General features: G+C 42.5%; 1 protein-coding gene across 4 annotated transcripts in view; it reads left to right on the forward strand.

The window, feature by feature from the left end:
* Positions 1-15,310, forward strand: part of tjp2b (tight junction protein 2b (zona occludens 2)) — a 68,315-nt gene that overhangs the window by 23,077 nt on the left and 29,928 nt on the right. For 2 of the 4 annotated variants that reach the window (XM_018760038.2, XM_018760039.2), the window contains exon 1: positions 1,351-1,479. The exons of the other annotated variants lie outside the window; for them this stretch is intronic. In XM_018760038.2, coding sequence (XP_018615554.1) covers positions 1,429-1,479 — 51 coding nt within the window. In that variant the 5' untranslated portion in view covers positions 1,351-1,428. Of the gene's footprint in view, positions 1-1,350; positions 1,480-15,310 lie in introns of those variants that run through there. 4 annotated transcript variants of the gene reach the window in all.

The following is a 15,310-nucleotide window of genomic DNA, read 5'->3' on the forward strand; positions in this document are numbered from 1 at the left end:
AATTATTCCCATGACCTTTCAGTTGTGTGTTGTGCATAATGTCTGCGTGCAAATATACATATATCCCAGTCCAGCACAATGGAATTATTCTTGGATTTGCACAGGTTGGGTTGACGAAGGGGGGGTGGGGTGGAGAGTGCAAGTAACTGGCCTACATAGAGCACAGAAAGGTTATCAGCAATGGACACACACACACACACACACACACACACACACACTGTTGATTACCCCTAACAACAGCAGCACCACCCCTGTAACATTAATAGATTCTGATTGTGACATCATGCATAACAGGAAGGGCGAGGGACTAACAAAAGAAGGCCTTTGTGAGTAGTTTTTTAAGTGAGCATATGAGGGGAGGGGGATGCTGGTGGGGACAAGAGATGACAATACACCACTTGTAGTACTGATGACACTCAAAATGTGTTATTTGTGCCCATACACTGACTTCATTAACATTTGTAGCCTTTCAAATAGGCTTGCATTTGTTCTCGGGTTTCTCCTATGACTGAAAAGAATCCTTTTTTTTATACAGCAATGTGACATGGGTAGATGAAATGGAATATTGTTTATTTCTTTATTCTGAGCATCAGCAGCAGGGCTAAATCTGACAGACTTTGAACTTTTTTAGTTCCAGACAAACGCACCTAAGCCTCATTTCTTCAACATAAATTCGTGTCGCTGTTTGTCGTCTTCTACTTTCTGCGCTGATGCCATTTATTCCTGTACCTTACTGTTTTGCATATTTGTTTTTTTTTTGGATGAGCGCGACACCATAAACGGCCGATCTGCTGCCGTTTAAGGCAGCTCGAGGACAAGCAGCTCAACTCGACGCGTCGAAACGTCCGCAGCGCTTTTCGGCCACAATGCCGCCAATGTGCGCAAAAGACACACTGTGCGATTGTTTGTTGTGGAACTTGGACGGAACGGTTTGATCAATGCACCCCACTTGGACGTGTCCATTCGCGTTGAAGGATATAAGATATAAGACATAATACGCACACGCGTTTAATAACCACTGTGTAATAAAGGTACAGTGTTAATGGTATTCCATATTTAGTCTTTTTTTTTTTTTTTTTTTTTATTTATTGTGTATAGCTCGGGAAATTGAGTGTTCCCCCCCTCCCTGCGATTGTGGTACATTCCTAAAGTAGGCCGGGTCATCAGTTTTTTTTTTTTTTTTTTTTTTAAATATTCCTGTAAGAATGTTTCTGGCTCCTGGAGTCCGCTGGGATCGCGCTGGAGGAGCGGCGGAGCGTCGCTGGAATAGTGCTGTCGGGAGCCATGTCCGCTGTCACACACTGAGGACCCCAGCGACCACGCAGCCCGTTACTTATCGCAAACTTTTTTTTTTTTTTTTTTTTAACACTTCTTTAAACGTTTTTATTATATCATTCACTACTTTTATTTAACAAGGTTAAGGAAACAATGCCAGTCAAAGGGGGGAGAGTGGTTTACCCAAGCAGAAATGATCGTGGAGTAAGTATAAGTTTAGTTTTATCACACTGATTTAACTTTCCTTTTCACTGTTTAAACGCTGTCAGTTTAATTTCCCTGACAGACATCTCCCCACACAAGAAAAGTTCTGAAACCGATTGCAACGGGGAAAAAAAAAAAAAAAAACGTTTTTCTTTTTTTCTTTTTGACGCGGTGTTCCGGGGGCCGGAACGTTGAGCTCCGCCGTTCACCTGTTGATCTCGGTTTGCAGCGGAGCCGGCAGTTTCGCGCCTTTCTAACTTCGTCCTCCGCGCTTCACTGCCTTCAACTCGGGAAACGAGCAAAACCGCAACAAAATCCATCGTGACCGTGTCCGTTTTACAATCGTTCGAGAGTAATAATGTAATCCGAAGGGCATCAAACTGGTGCTACAGCTGAGTTTTCCGACTGTCTGCCTCACGACCCGCACACATTCTTATTTCTGGGTTTTTCCTTCTCGTTGCCTCCCGTCCGTACACGTTCAGCGAAATTTATTAAGTGTATTTTTAAAATTATGACTAATGTGAGTATTTCCTACTGAGTCAGACATGCCAGACTGTCCCTTAGCAACCGATGATGTTCTTAGTTTCGCCGCAGGACTTGGGCACAGGACATTCCTGCATGATCTCCAAGCGTTCCGCTCCCAAAATTTGAGTTGTTTTTACCTGCGCAGTTGCACTTTGTGGGAAACGTCTTTATTTATTCGCGATATTTAATTGGCTTACAGTACACTTTTCACTCAAGCCAGGACACGGGGGCAATCCGGCGTCGCCTCAAATCCGTGCATAATTAATGTACTGTCTTGGCATGCATGGTCGCACTTCGTGGCCTTTTTTTCGCGGACACTCGTGATGTCCGTGGCGGGTAAGTGAAGGTGCGACTGCGGCGCGTCCACGTGATGCGCGTGGCCGACGAGGTGCGCGGGACGCTGCGCTGCCCTCGCACTCGATACACCCACCGCTTACTACTTTGTTTGCACTTAGTAGCAGGTGCGTGGATGTGTGGTTTTCAGTTGGACCTAAAGCCCGATCCTCTTCTTGCCCAGTCTTTGTGCTGCTCTTCCACGAGAAGAGGCTGTTGACATGATGTTTTGTGGAGTGTGTGACTGAGCTGAAGGTATGTCACTGCACGCATGCCTCTTGGAATCTAGTGCCATTGTGAGGAGCACCCCAGGGGTCTCATCTGGCTCTCCATTGTCTGCCTCTCTCATCCCATTTAGGGGCTGCTTAGCCCAGGGATTATTGTCTTAGTGCAGTGCTGGGCTTTGCCACTGGGACAAAGAGGGGTGATGACACCTAATGGGAACCGTAGCTGCGTGAGCTTGTCCCATGGTCCCACCAGCTCTCCAGCTCTTTCTTCCATTCCATCATGAAGGATTTTAGTCAGAATAGTGACAATTGAAGCTCTAATGGAGTAGATCTTTTGCATTTCTCGGGCAAGAAACTGCTGCGGACAAAAGGCATTCTTTTTGTGCATATGCACAACACTCCACCAGAACTTGAGCCCTCGTCTTTATGATGCCTTCAGCAGACTTCCGTAGACAATATATGTGGATTTTTGAGTGCTGCACATATGTGTGCCTTTGTGGTGGATTTAGGTATTCGCTGTGTTTTCTCCTTATGTACATATGTTATGTATTTACCATGATGCTTGGGGAATGAATGCATTGTTACAGTGCTCTATGTTGAACAGAACCATGCTGACTGGCGGTAATCCCCAGGAACTGTTTTGGTGCTCAGCCTGGTCTTCAGTGGAAGTGGGAAGCAGAAGCTTGGTCTTCTCCCTGGATGAGTGAAGAGAGGCTTCATTGTCATTTCCACCATATGCAACAGTACACAGTGAAACAAAACAACGTTCCTCCAGGACCTTGGTGCTACATAAAGCAACACCATTAGCAAGCAGACTAAATAAAGTGCATGTGTGCAAAACTAGTGCAAACAGTGCTAGACATTACAATAATCACTGAAAAAGAACAATGTTAGTCCTGAGTATTGAGGAGTCTGGCTTGGGGGAAGGTGGGGGTGGGTGAGAATAGGTAAGAACTGGCTGAATTGCGCTCGTGGTTTTTTCTTAAAATGATCTATTATAACCGCTCGTTATTGATTTAATTTGCTGCCGAATTTCTTTTTCAGAGTCAATTTATTAAGGTATGAGACAAAGAGGGTGGACAGTTTGCTGATAATGATGGTGTGTGTTAGCAATTTGACACTGAACATGAGTCATGGGCTCAAGCAGCGTGTAAAGATGATCTGTAAAGAGTTTCGGTTATTGGTCTGATGGAACAGGTCAGGCTGGAGTACTGTAAAACTGGCTGACCTGCTTCCTGGGTGTGGCACAAGAGTCTGGATTCTGAGGTGCCCCGAGCATCTTTTGTTGTTTTATGTTGTACGGCATGCGGTGAATTCCTTGCCACACCATACAGAACCTTCTTAATTCGCATAAGGAAGAATAGTTGATCTGGAACTGTTTGTCGCTGTGCTGGACTTCCACACTGCTGCTTAAACCGCCATGTTTTCCATCAGCTAAAATTAGCTTCTCTCATTCTGTATGTATATGGCTTTTGCGCACTTCGTAGTTTTCAGCTGCTCCTTGCTAGTTACCGCACTGTTGCTGTGATTCGGCAGCTGCAGATTTATTGAGAAACCCAAGCAAAATTCTTTTCTGGCATTGCATATCCACTGTCCTGGGAGGCAGAAAGAAAGAAGTGGGGAGAAAAAAAAAATGTTTAAAGCATAATATTTACAAATAATTCCCAGACTACAGTTTTACATAGTGTTCAATGGAATATTCAGTTGCTAGAAAATGTTGTTCAGTATATAACGTTTTTTAGATGTAGTCATGAATTCTAATAAAACGGTCCCATTTATAATATGGATTGAATCTCGTACAGACATTTTCGCATCAGGCTTTTTTTCTCCATGACAACAGTAATTTCATCTTGTTAGTTTATTTTCCCTGACAACAGTAGCTGGTGCTATTTTTGTGTGTGCTTCCATGGCAGGCTTCCATGTGAACACTGCCGTAGTAATTGCGTAACTCCAGAGCAGCCTTGGTGTGCTTCATTTCTGAACGCAAAACGTATTTAAGCAGTCATCGTTTTGTTGTTTCAATGAGGTCAATGTTGTTGACTCGGTTTTAGATGTTAATTTATGCGAGTAAACCATAGTTAAACCTGTGCCGTTCACTTCTGATTCGAAGCCTCCAGTACGCCTTCATCTCCTCTCAGTGGGATTTTTTAAGGATAATATAGAGTAGCCTCTCCACCAGCGGGACTCTGAGCTAACAGAGAAGAGATTGGACAGTTTATAACCTCAGGCTTGCTGTCTCGTGAGTCGGAGGTCTCGGATCCTTTGAATGGCTTTGTTGTTTTTTCCTCTCTGAACATGGTGAACATGATAGGCCTTATCCGAGAGATTGCAGGAAGAGAGCAGTTTGCAGCAAACTTCCTGTCCTCTGCCTTTGTCACCCACACCCATGACTCCAAAGGGAGATGCAGACGAAGTCAGAGCATGGAATGTGAAAGAAGATCAAACGAAGATGTCAGAAGAGCTTGGAACACCAAAGGCCTTGTCTCTCCCTCATCAATTTGGGATGTGCATCTTGCGATGTCATCTAGTGAGCCAAAACAAATATAAAGAATTTTTTTCTGAATAATGGATGTTTTACTACCATGTGTCTTATGTTTGTACAGGTGTAAGCAGAGTCTTTTCCTTGAATTTTGTAGTACAGATTGTTCTGCGTGTTCTAGGCTGCTCTGCAAGGGTTTGCCTTTTATTCGTGTTTCTTCTTTGATGTAACACCATTGTTCGTTTAATGTTTTACAAAGCAGCATTAAGGAAGATGTGTCTTAAGTCAGAATAGAAAAGACGGAGAGAAGCATACTGTGTCGATCTGCAGCCCGTGGAAAAGGAACTATATTAATTATGTATTGTAAATATGCTGTGATTGCACGTGTGTCACGCCCCCGCTTCCACATAACAAGTGACACCTGCGGCTGACCAAGGGATAGGAGTGTAAAGGGCGGCTCTGGATGCAACCGTTTGCAGAACCTTAGTTCAGCCTTACCTGACACCTGTGTTAGAACCTGTTTTCCTTGACCCGCTCTGTGTTTCCAGTTCCCTAGTCTGTTTGCCTCCTCGTCTTTGTCTCCTCGGCTTCCCGGACTCACGGCTTGTTTCTTGGATTTCGTCTCTTGGATTCTGCTTATAACTACTTCTGCGCCTCGCTGACCCTTTTGCCTGTTTTCTGACTACGAGATTGAACTGCCCTTTGAATAAACCACCCTGAGCACTGCGATTGGGTCCGACGCCTCTCTTCTGTGTGGGGAAACCATGACAACATGTACTACATGCATCTTACAATTTCTGCTTGAGATCATTTTCTCTCCATATTTTTGTAAGGTGGGGCAAAAAAAAGGATTTTATTAAAGAATACCAGGAAGGTAACAAAACTGACTTGGCTAACCTCGTGACATAAATCTGGGGTTGTCTTGAGTCAAAGACGAGATGAAGAAAGGTGAGGTGATATTTCCATCAGCAGCAACTGGAAGCCAAGAATTTGGATAAAAATGAATTACAGTTGTTACAAAACCTTTAAAACCATTAAAAAGCAGTTGAAGACACAGTAAAAAGCTTTTAGTAACAGAGGGTGGAGGTTGCTGTTGGTTCAGATGGCAAAAACACTGGTGTGTTGTTTGTCCTCTAACAGTAAGTGCAGAACTTCCTCCAAAAAGCAGCAAGAACAATAGGTGGACCCTCCACAGCTTATTGCACGCTTTGGTAGCAGAGGATGCAGTTTTTTAAAATCTTTATCAGAGGGGAAACAAAGCACTGACACGGAATCAGTCTGACAAGAGAACATTTCCAGCACCTGTCTGGGGAGCAGCAGCGAGAGGAGTCCTCCTGGTTTGCGCTTTAGTAGAAGTTCCAGCTGCCTTGTGGGAATAGAGTACTGGAGCAACAAGAGAAACTAATTCTCTCCCAGTGACTCTAAGCTGATTTTTGTATCTTGACCCTGGGACTTTTTTTCCCTTCAGGCGGTGTTAAATTGGTATTGTGGCACTCTCCTTCTCATGGGTGGGGGGGCAGCCAGTAGCGTAGCAGTTAGAGCCACTGCCCTTGCATCCAAAGGTCTCAGGTTTGATTCCTACCTCCAGCTGTAATACCCTTGAGCAAGGTACCTACTCTAAATTGCTCCAGTAAAATTACCCAGCTGTATAAATGGGTAAATAATTGTAACCTTGTAACTAATAATTGTACCCTTAACAGTGTAAGTTGCTTTGGAGACAAACATCAGCTTAAATGAGTAAATACTATGGCTTCAGATACATTTATTCATTTATCAGATGTTTTTTCTCCGAAGCGATGTACATCTTGTAGGAAATACAATGTGTTCATTACATTCGAAAGAGACACTTAGATGCAGACATGTGATTCTTAAGTACATTTAGTTTGATACTTTCCACCATACGAACCAATGTTCATCACACAAGTTGCTGCATGAAACTTTATCCAAATGGCGCCGATTCCTGATCACCTTCCTAGTAATAATTTCTTTTTTTTTTTTCTTCCCCCGGAGATGCATAATGTTTATGTTGCATTACAGGAGTAGCTGTGTAAAGGTTTATCCGGGCATCATCTTAAAGTTTAGAGTGCATGAACATTTACACCTTACATGAACTTAAGAGATCATGGGCGAAGTGTTTGGCCATTTTAAATATTGTTCTTAAGCATTAACTTTAAAATTGTCACTGAATATTTTTTTTTATGTTTCTAGCAGGTTTCTCAGAGAGATAATAAGTGAGAGAACTAGTGTTAGTTAATCCCCCCACTTCTTAGTTAAAGTAGTTTTTTTTGTCTTCTTTTTCGGTAGAGTGTGCAGCTGCACTGTTCAGCGTGGGCATAAGAAGGGCCTGTTTGTGTGGATGCATTGCGAGGTTTTTTTTTTAGGGCAGTAAAAAGACACTGTCGTTTGGAAACAATCAAAACGAACAATGTCTGTCTATCTGGACTGAGTGGCTGAGGCTTGAATGAATGTTGTTATGAAGGCTTTAGATCAGCTCTCTTGGGTTGGTGGTGTGGAGGGGGGAACTTGCTTGCAAAAGCACTGGGATGTTATTTGACCTTTTCATTTAATAAACCTTGGACAGGTGTTGCTTCACCAGACAAATTCACCTTTACAGTGTTAACCACTGAATTTTGTCCTCAACAATACACACCAGAGAGCTTCAAGTCCACGGCGTGGGCTGCTGATGGATTCAGAGCAGCATTCTCAGCAGTGCTGTGGAGTCGGAAGCAGTTATGGGGTTACTGGAGTCTGAGTCGGTAAAAATGTTCCAGGTGAATGTACTGTATAAGTCGGCCCCCAAAAACTGGAGGTCTGATATAGGGTTAGGCCTATATTTGCCCGATAATTTGACCCCCAAAATAATGTGCAACTTTTTGGCAGCGCTGTGGAGTCGGAGTCGTGGAGTCAGAAGCAATTAATGGGTTAGGAAGGTTTTGTATACCGACTCCATAGGCCTGACATAAATTCAGACATAAAGTCAGACATAAAGAATTTCTTCACAGAACATGCGACTTGTGAGCTTTTAATGTGATTTAGGTATGCATCTCCTTCAGTAGTTTTTGCAACACGTTTCCAGGAAACAGGAGGTTGCAACTCTTAAGCGATGGGTATCTTATGTGTTCATAATGCCTGTCAGTTTTGATCTTTAGTTTATTTTTGGTTATCGGTTATTGTCTCTGCAGTCCCTGTTGCTTGTACCTTATTCAGTATATACTTTTAACAGTTGACATTCTAATTGATGGATTACACTTGCGATTCAAAAGTAAGTACTGTTCCTATTGGGTGTCTTTCATATTTGGTGAACATTTATCACTGGACGATGCAGACAAAATGAACAGACCTCTTCTAACAACAAGTGTGTGTAGGTCTGTTGCAGAGGACAGCGGCTTGGGTAGCAGTGGTGTTACCTTTCTAGCTGGGAAAGGAGCAGTCTGATTGGCTGGCCTTGCAGCACGTGTGGTGTAGGATGGCCTGTACCTGTTAGGATGGTTTGACTTTTTTCCATTGCGCTGCAAAGCATTTTGGGTATGTCCATTTTGAGGAGACCTTTCGGTCCTGTTTACCTGTCGGTGTGTGAAAGGGTCCTGTTTTTGGGATCACTGTGAACAGTGCTGATTGATGATGGTGGATTTCTGCCAGGTGTGACTGGCAGGGTGATCAGGCTCACGTGTGGAAAGAAAGCCTCTGCTCAGGCTTCAGGAACTACCACTCGTGTGCAGACTCACTGCATCCACTTTGCATCGAACGCTCGAAATGGCGGTGAGGTTCCAAGAACAGGTGAGATACAGTAGGGCTACACTTGTTCAATAGGTGACTGCCTGCCAACTCTTTGTGCTCCTCTTCATTTTCATGCTTTTGTTTTCCTATACAGAAGCCACATAGAATTTTTTTTTTTATTTATTTATTAAATGAATGCGGGGAGAATAACAACATTAGAATGTCATCCAGGGTTTGCTGGTTCTTTTCTCCAATTTGACAGTCAAGTTTACAATGGTTTAACCAGTTATGCAGCAAGATAGTTGTACTGTGTTAATCCAGCAGAAGTACCTTGACCAAAGGTACTATAGCAGGAGTGGGATTAGAACCAGAAACACTGAGATCACAGGGCAATGGGTCTAACCACTATGCTGCCCAAGTTGACAGGTCACTCATTACAATGTACATACAGTATAGCTGCCTCTTTTACTGTGAGCACATTTTACAGGGTGTTTTGTTATTCCTTGTGCTTGGGCAAGTCTGCTCTTCCATGAGTCCCATTCATCTTCAACATGAATCAGCTCAGTTAGGGGCAGGAAACAATAATTGTTTACCACATTTTGGGCTTTGTCTCCCAGGAAATGAGACTATCTGAGACAGTGGTAATGTTTGATTACTTTTAGGGGTCAAAAGGGCTTTCATGGCTTATATCGCTTCTTTACTTCTTGCAGTTTTTTATTTTACAAAAATTGCACATGAAAATGAAAGCTAAAGTATTGTAATTGTTTTAGTAATAACAAATATTTGTGTAATTACAAGCCTCTTGTTAACATACCATCCCTGACAGTCACTCCTGCTTTTGAACACAAATTTTTATTATGATTGGGAGTTGGACTTAATCAGATTTCGGCTGGGATTTTGTCTGTGTCTGTATGTTTCTCAGTGATTTAATCCATTAAACATGTTTATGTCAGTGAGAAGCAAGCTTAAAAGAAACTGACTGTGATAAGTTCTCTTTTCATTCAGATGTTTTGCATCTGCCAGACGTGAAGGGTAAAATGAAAAATTCTTTTGTATGAAGCCTGTTTTCCTGTAGTTTTCTTTGTGCGCAGATTTTTCCCTACTGAATGCTATATACATGTGTGATATTAATACTGTAATGACTGAGCTTTAAGATGAGTTTGAAGATTTCACATATGCTTTTTCTCATTCATGTTTTTTTGTCTCATTCATGGACTCATAGTTTTCCTTTTGTGAAATGTTATATTTTTTCTTGATGTATGTCCCGTTGACTTTCACCTTCAATATTTTTCTTTCAAATTAGCACAACTTGAAGGTTCAGTAGGTACTGCCACTACCCTATACTGGACACGTTCATGTGTCATTCTTCATGTCTTTACTTTTCTCTGTATATCTTTGTTCTTATATGGGACTGAAGACATCAAAACCACCACATTAGCCTGTTTTGGCTTCGGTTTCTTATTTTATCGTTGGAATGAAGATGACTTTCTTACATGTCAATACTGTTTGAGTTTCTGTTTCTTAAAAAAAAAAAAAAAAAAAAAAAATCTGTGCATAGCAATGTGACGCAACTGAAGCAGCTGGGACCGAGCCTGACAAATGTATTTATACGTAGTATGTGTGCTGGTCGGTGAGGATGTTTGGTCCAGTATGTTATCGCTAGGAGAGGCAAGATGCCACTGCAGTCACTATGTGTTATGTATCAGCAGTCGCAGTCTAGCAGAACATTGTTTACTCTACCAGGTGAGACATTGACATTGAGATTCATCACCTGGTTTTTATCAGCAAACTGTTACATGCCTCACACTTAATAAGTCAATGTGACCTTCCTCACCCTCATGTGGTGACCTGGAGTACATGTCAATAACAGGTAGTGGCTGAAGGAATTCACACACACACACACACACACACACACACACGCACACATCATCTGAACCGCTTGTCCCATACAGGGTCGTGGGGAGTCGGAGCCTAACACAGGGCATAGGGCTGGAGGGGGAGGGGACACACCCAGGACAGGACACCAGTCCATCACAAGGCACCCCAAGCGAGACTTGAACCCCAGACCCACCAGAGAGCAGGACCCAGTCCAACCCACTGCGCCCCCTGAAGGAATTCAAGCTTTCTTTATAATGAAAGTGACTGTTTCTTGTGATTCTTTGAAGATTTAAACAAGTTGAATAGTAGTTATTTTCGTTAGTTTTTCCTCGTATTATAAGGTCCATCCAGAAAGTATGCCGTGACTTTGTCTTCTGTGTACGAACACTCTTTAGACTATTACAAGAAGATACCTTGTGCTGCGACAGAAGCAGCTGAAGCTGAGTGTTGTTTCCTGTGGTTCAGACAGAAATTCCAGAAATGACAAAACTGAGACTAAACCTCTCACCAAGATAGAAAGGAAATGCGCAACCCACGATTCAAGCTGGCAGCCATATGGTTTATAAACCCTGCTTCCTCGCCATTGTTTTGAGAACTTCCTGTAAATCTGATCCATCTCGCTTTTATTCATGAATATTTATTTTTTCTTCTTTACGTAACTGTTTGAAGCAGCTGTTTTGGTTGTCATGCAGAAGGTGGTGTCTTCATATTCTGAGAAAAATTAAATCAAGTTGCGATACTGAAAATCCAGCACTTGTTTGAAAACGAGTGATCAGTCTGTCATCGTGGACAATAATGTCTGTGGGACGTGACCTGCAACCCCACTGATCCACCCCCCCATCTTACTGGACTTCTCTGAAAATCGCATTTGTGGTCTTTTTATGCCATTTGAAATGGAGCTATTTACAAATTAAACTGAACTGTAATGTATCAGAGTAACAGCATTGCATTGCAGTTTGAGAAAGAGGTTACACAGCTTTACAGTTTTGCCTGTGATCTGAGTGCTATAGGAGCACCCACAGGTGGTGTGGCTGTAATAAATTGCATCTTTCAGGGTTTCTTTTCCACTTCCCAGTCCTTCCTGTGGGTAAGAGCACTGAAAAAATGCCCAATCCCTCCTGAGTTTTCCCATACTAAGTCATACACTTTTAGAATGCATTTTTTTTATTTATGAGGCAAAGACACGTTAAATATTTAAAATGTAACAGAAGAGGAACTTCAATAAGACATGAGCTGCAACAGCTGAGACGTTAAACTTTGCTTTTATAAACCATTGTTGACAGAGTGCAACCAACAGGGGTTTGAGTACTAGAAGACAATTTGTTGCGGAATTACGTAAAGATACCAGGGGATCTATGCTTAGGCCTGGTATTCTGACCAAAGCACGATGTAAAAAGTAGGTTTTAGAAGGTGGTGGTTTACCTGGACAGTGTTCTGTAGCCTGATGAGTTCTTCCTGATGAACACATTGGAACTTGTGAGTTAAGTCAGGAGTGAAAGTGCTTGGTAATGTACTTTAAAGCTGATAACTTTCTAGTCCCTTCACATGAAGGACTGCAGAAGGGGGCACTGTGTTTAAAAATCTGAAATGTGAGTAATATTAAGATGTGAACTGCTGCAGGTCCATCAGCAAGATGTAATTACTGCCAACATGCAGAAGAGTTTCGTAAGGCTGCTGGAGCTGGCTGCCTCTCATTTGAAAATAGTGCTCGTGTTGCCAGCTTTATGAATATACAAATGTAAAATCACTCAAAATGCATCCAGCTCCTGTTTCTACATACCACCTGATCTGACGCTTGTAAAATAATCTACTCTATCAGTGTTTAACCACTGCAGAGTCTTTTAACATGTTGAATTGTAACGACTAGGAGAGCACCGTTTGAAATGCATAAATAATTTAAATACAAAGAAAATGGGCTACAGATTGAGGCTCCAGTGTCATTAGTGTTTGCGTAGAGGCGATTTTTATTCGTAACAGTGTTTGTTTTTGTAAAAGATATATGCTTCACTTCTCAAAGACCTTCTGCAGTCTGACTGGAGACCGTGTTTTGGTCATGTTCTGTTTAATTTTTAAACAGTTTACGTGTACCATTTATTATTGGATGTAATGTTTGCGTTGTATAATCCACAAAGGGGAAATACTCGTACTGCAGCAGCGTAGGGGTCTGCATGGCTACGTTTATTCATTTAGCAAACGCTTTTCTCCAAAGTGCAATACAGTTTTACTTTTAGTACTGCGCTTTCTGGAGCTGCACTCAAGATTTTTCACTCTTCTCTACATGTTATGTTGATGATGATGTGACAATAAAGCTTGTATTGTAAGTGGCGTACATCTCATAGAAATACAAAGTGTTCATTATATTAGGAGAAAGAGACATGATGCAGATGCGTGATTCTTAAGTGCAGTTAGTTTCTTTCCACCCTATGAACCAATGTTCATCACACCAGTAGCTGCATAAAACTTTATCTGAATATCGATGATTTCTAATAAAATTCCTCATTTTTTTTTCTTTTTTATATAAACATTTACATTACATTACAGGAGTAGCTGCGTAAAGGTTTATCCGGCCATGATCTTGAAGTTATAGTGCATGAACATTTACACCTTACATGAACTTAAGAGATCATATGAGAAGCGAGTCTGGAAAGGTGAGTTTTCAGACCCTTTTTAAATGTGGATGGAGATTCAGCAGTTCTGAGTGAGAGGGGGAGGTTGTTCCACCACAACGGAGCCAGAACCGAGAATCTCTGTGCTTTACCTTTCGTGCTCAGGACCACCAAGCGGGCAGATGTAGAAGAGCGTAGCAGTCTGGTTGGGGTGTAGTGGTTAATCAAGTCTTGTAGATATCTGGGAGCAGTTCTGTTGATGCATTTGTAGGCCATAACCAGGGTTTTAAGGTCTTAGCTTTGCAGAGTGCTTGCAACATTGATAGCCATGATTCTGAAATGAAGGAAGTGCAGTGATCAACACCATGTGATTTGAATGCAAGTTAAACAGTTATTCGGTGCCTTGCATCTTTCTATGCCTCTCTTTGGAATGAATTTTTATGTTCTTTTGGTTTTTATTACAGTGTCCTCTTGTGCGGTCTTGTCCTACGTTAGGGTTTCTGCATTCGTTCATGATGATGTGCTGTGCATCGTGTGCGTTTGCACGTCATCTTTGCCCATCTTCACATTACTGAAGTGTTTGTCAGCTTGTGCATGCATGTCCTGTGGTAATAGGTGTTGATGGTTCTAAATCTCTGCTGCGCACACACACACACAGCATCAGACAAATAGGGCAAGGCAGGCTGCTGATGCTCTCTTCCTTGTTTGCTCCCCTGTCGTGGCACTGCCGTTCCATCCAGCGGGTGCTGATAATGCTGCCAGCCCTCAGCAGGTCTCTACCCGTTTTTTCTCTCTCTCTCTCTCTCTCTCTCTCTCTCTCACACTCACATGCACACACAGTACAGTACAGTGCAGTATGATAAGGTCATCCTCCATCCAGCAGGTTCTAAATCATGCCTGCACCCATAGTGCACAGATTGCTTGCTGAAAAAAATAAGAGCCTCTAATGTGTAGAGGGTTGGGGGTGTGTGTGTGGGCATTGCTGATGTTACGTGAGCACTCCAGAGGGGAGGGACTCCTGACAGCGCTGGGTATAATTATTGTCTCTGTGGGTGATGGAAACTGTTCATTAGTAACAAGTTAGGAAAACAATGGATGACCCGATGAGGCCTCGACTCTTTATAGTGTCCCACTGTTGAGTTGCTCTAATTTCTCTCCATTCCATCTTTTATTCCAGCCAGACTGGACCAGTGTGTATTGTCTTCAGTTTAGACCGGTCTTCTTCAAGTGCATATACGGCAATGTTGAGCCACATCCTTGTGTTCGTCTTTAATGCATAATGAACTCGTCATTTTTGCCGAAGTAAAGCGCAGTGCCCGGGTACAACAGCCTGCTTCGAATGCCAGGGAAATTCACCGTCAGTCGCGGACTTGCCTCCGTACATTGCTGTTGTGGGTATGAAAGCAGAAGCAATCTGACAGTGTCACATGGCTCAGAGTTTAGCACATCTAAGTGCGCACTTCCATAATTTCTGCTTACAACTCAGTTTTGCATCTGAAAATGCTAGGGACAACAGAAAAAGCCTCAGATCACAAGTTTTTCTAACCAAAATAACATGAATGATGACACCTGAGTGGGGGAAGAAAACTGTTGAGCAGTAATAGATTCATACACATGAATTTCATGGCTTCAAGTCTAGTGGGACAGACTAAAGTGGGTGAAGCCTAGTAGTCAGACTGTTAAGCCATGTTGACGTGTCTTTGGTTAAGTATTTATTTTCTCATGTATGTCTTGTGTGTAAACTTCAGTGTTTCAAACTGAGTGCCTCTCAGTTTTGCTTACTGTAAATCAGTTTTGTTCTGCCAGTACAGAGAAGGTGATCGGGCTGATCAGTTAACAGCGGAGTCTGTGGAAGACGGATCGCTCTTCTGCAGTCCAGCACAATCGAGGCTTAGCTGTCAGTTTTAAAGGTTTAGTGTTTTATTACAAGACCTGGCTTTATTGTGAGGACAGAATTTTCTGCATCCGCCGTGGGAATAGACAAGGTGTTCTGCATGCGATGGTGCAGAGTACCAAATGGACAATAGACCGGCTCACGTTAATCCCTGCGTAATCTTCGGTGGTCA

This window comes from Scleropages formosus, chromosome 17 (genome assembly GCF_900964775.1).
Source record: "Scleropages formosus chromosome 17, fSclFor1.1, whole genome shotgun sequence".
Lineage (NCBI taxonomy): Eukaryota > Metazoa > Chordata > Actinopteri > Osteoglossiformes > Osteoglossidae > Scleropages > Scleropages formosus.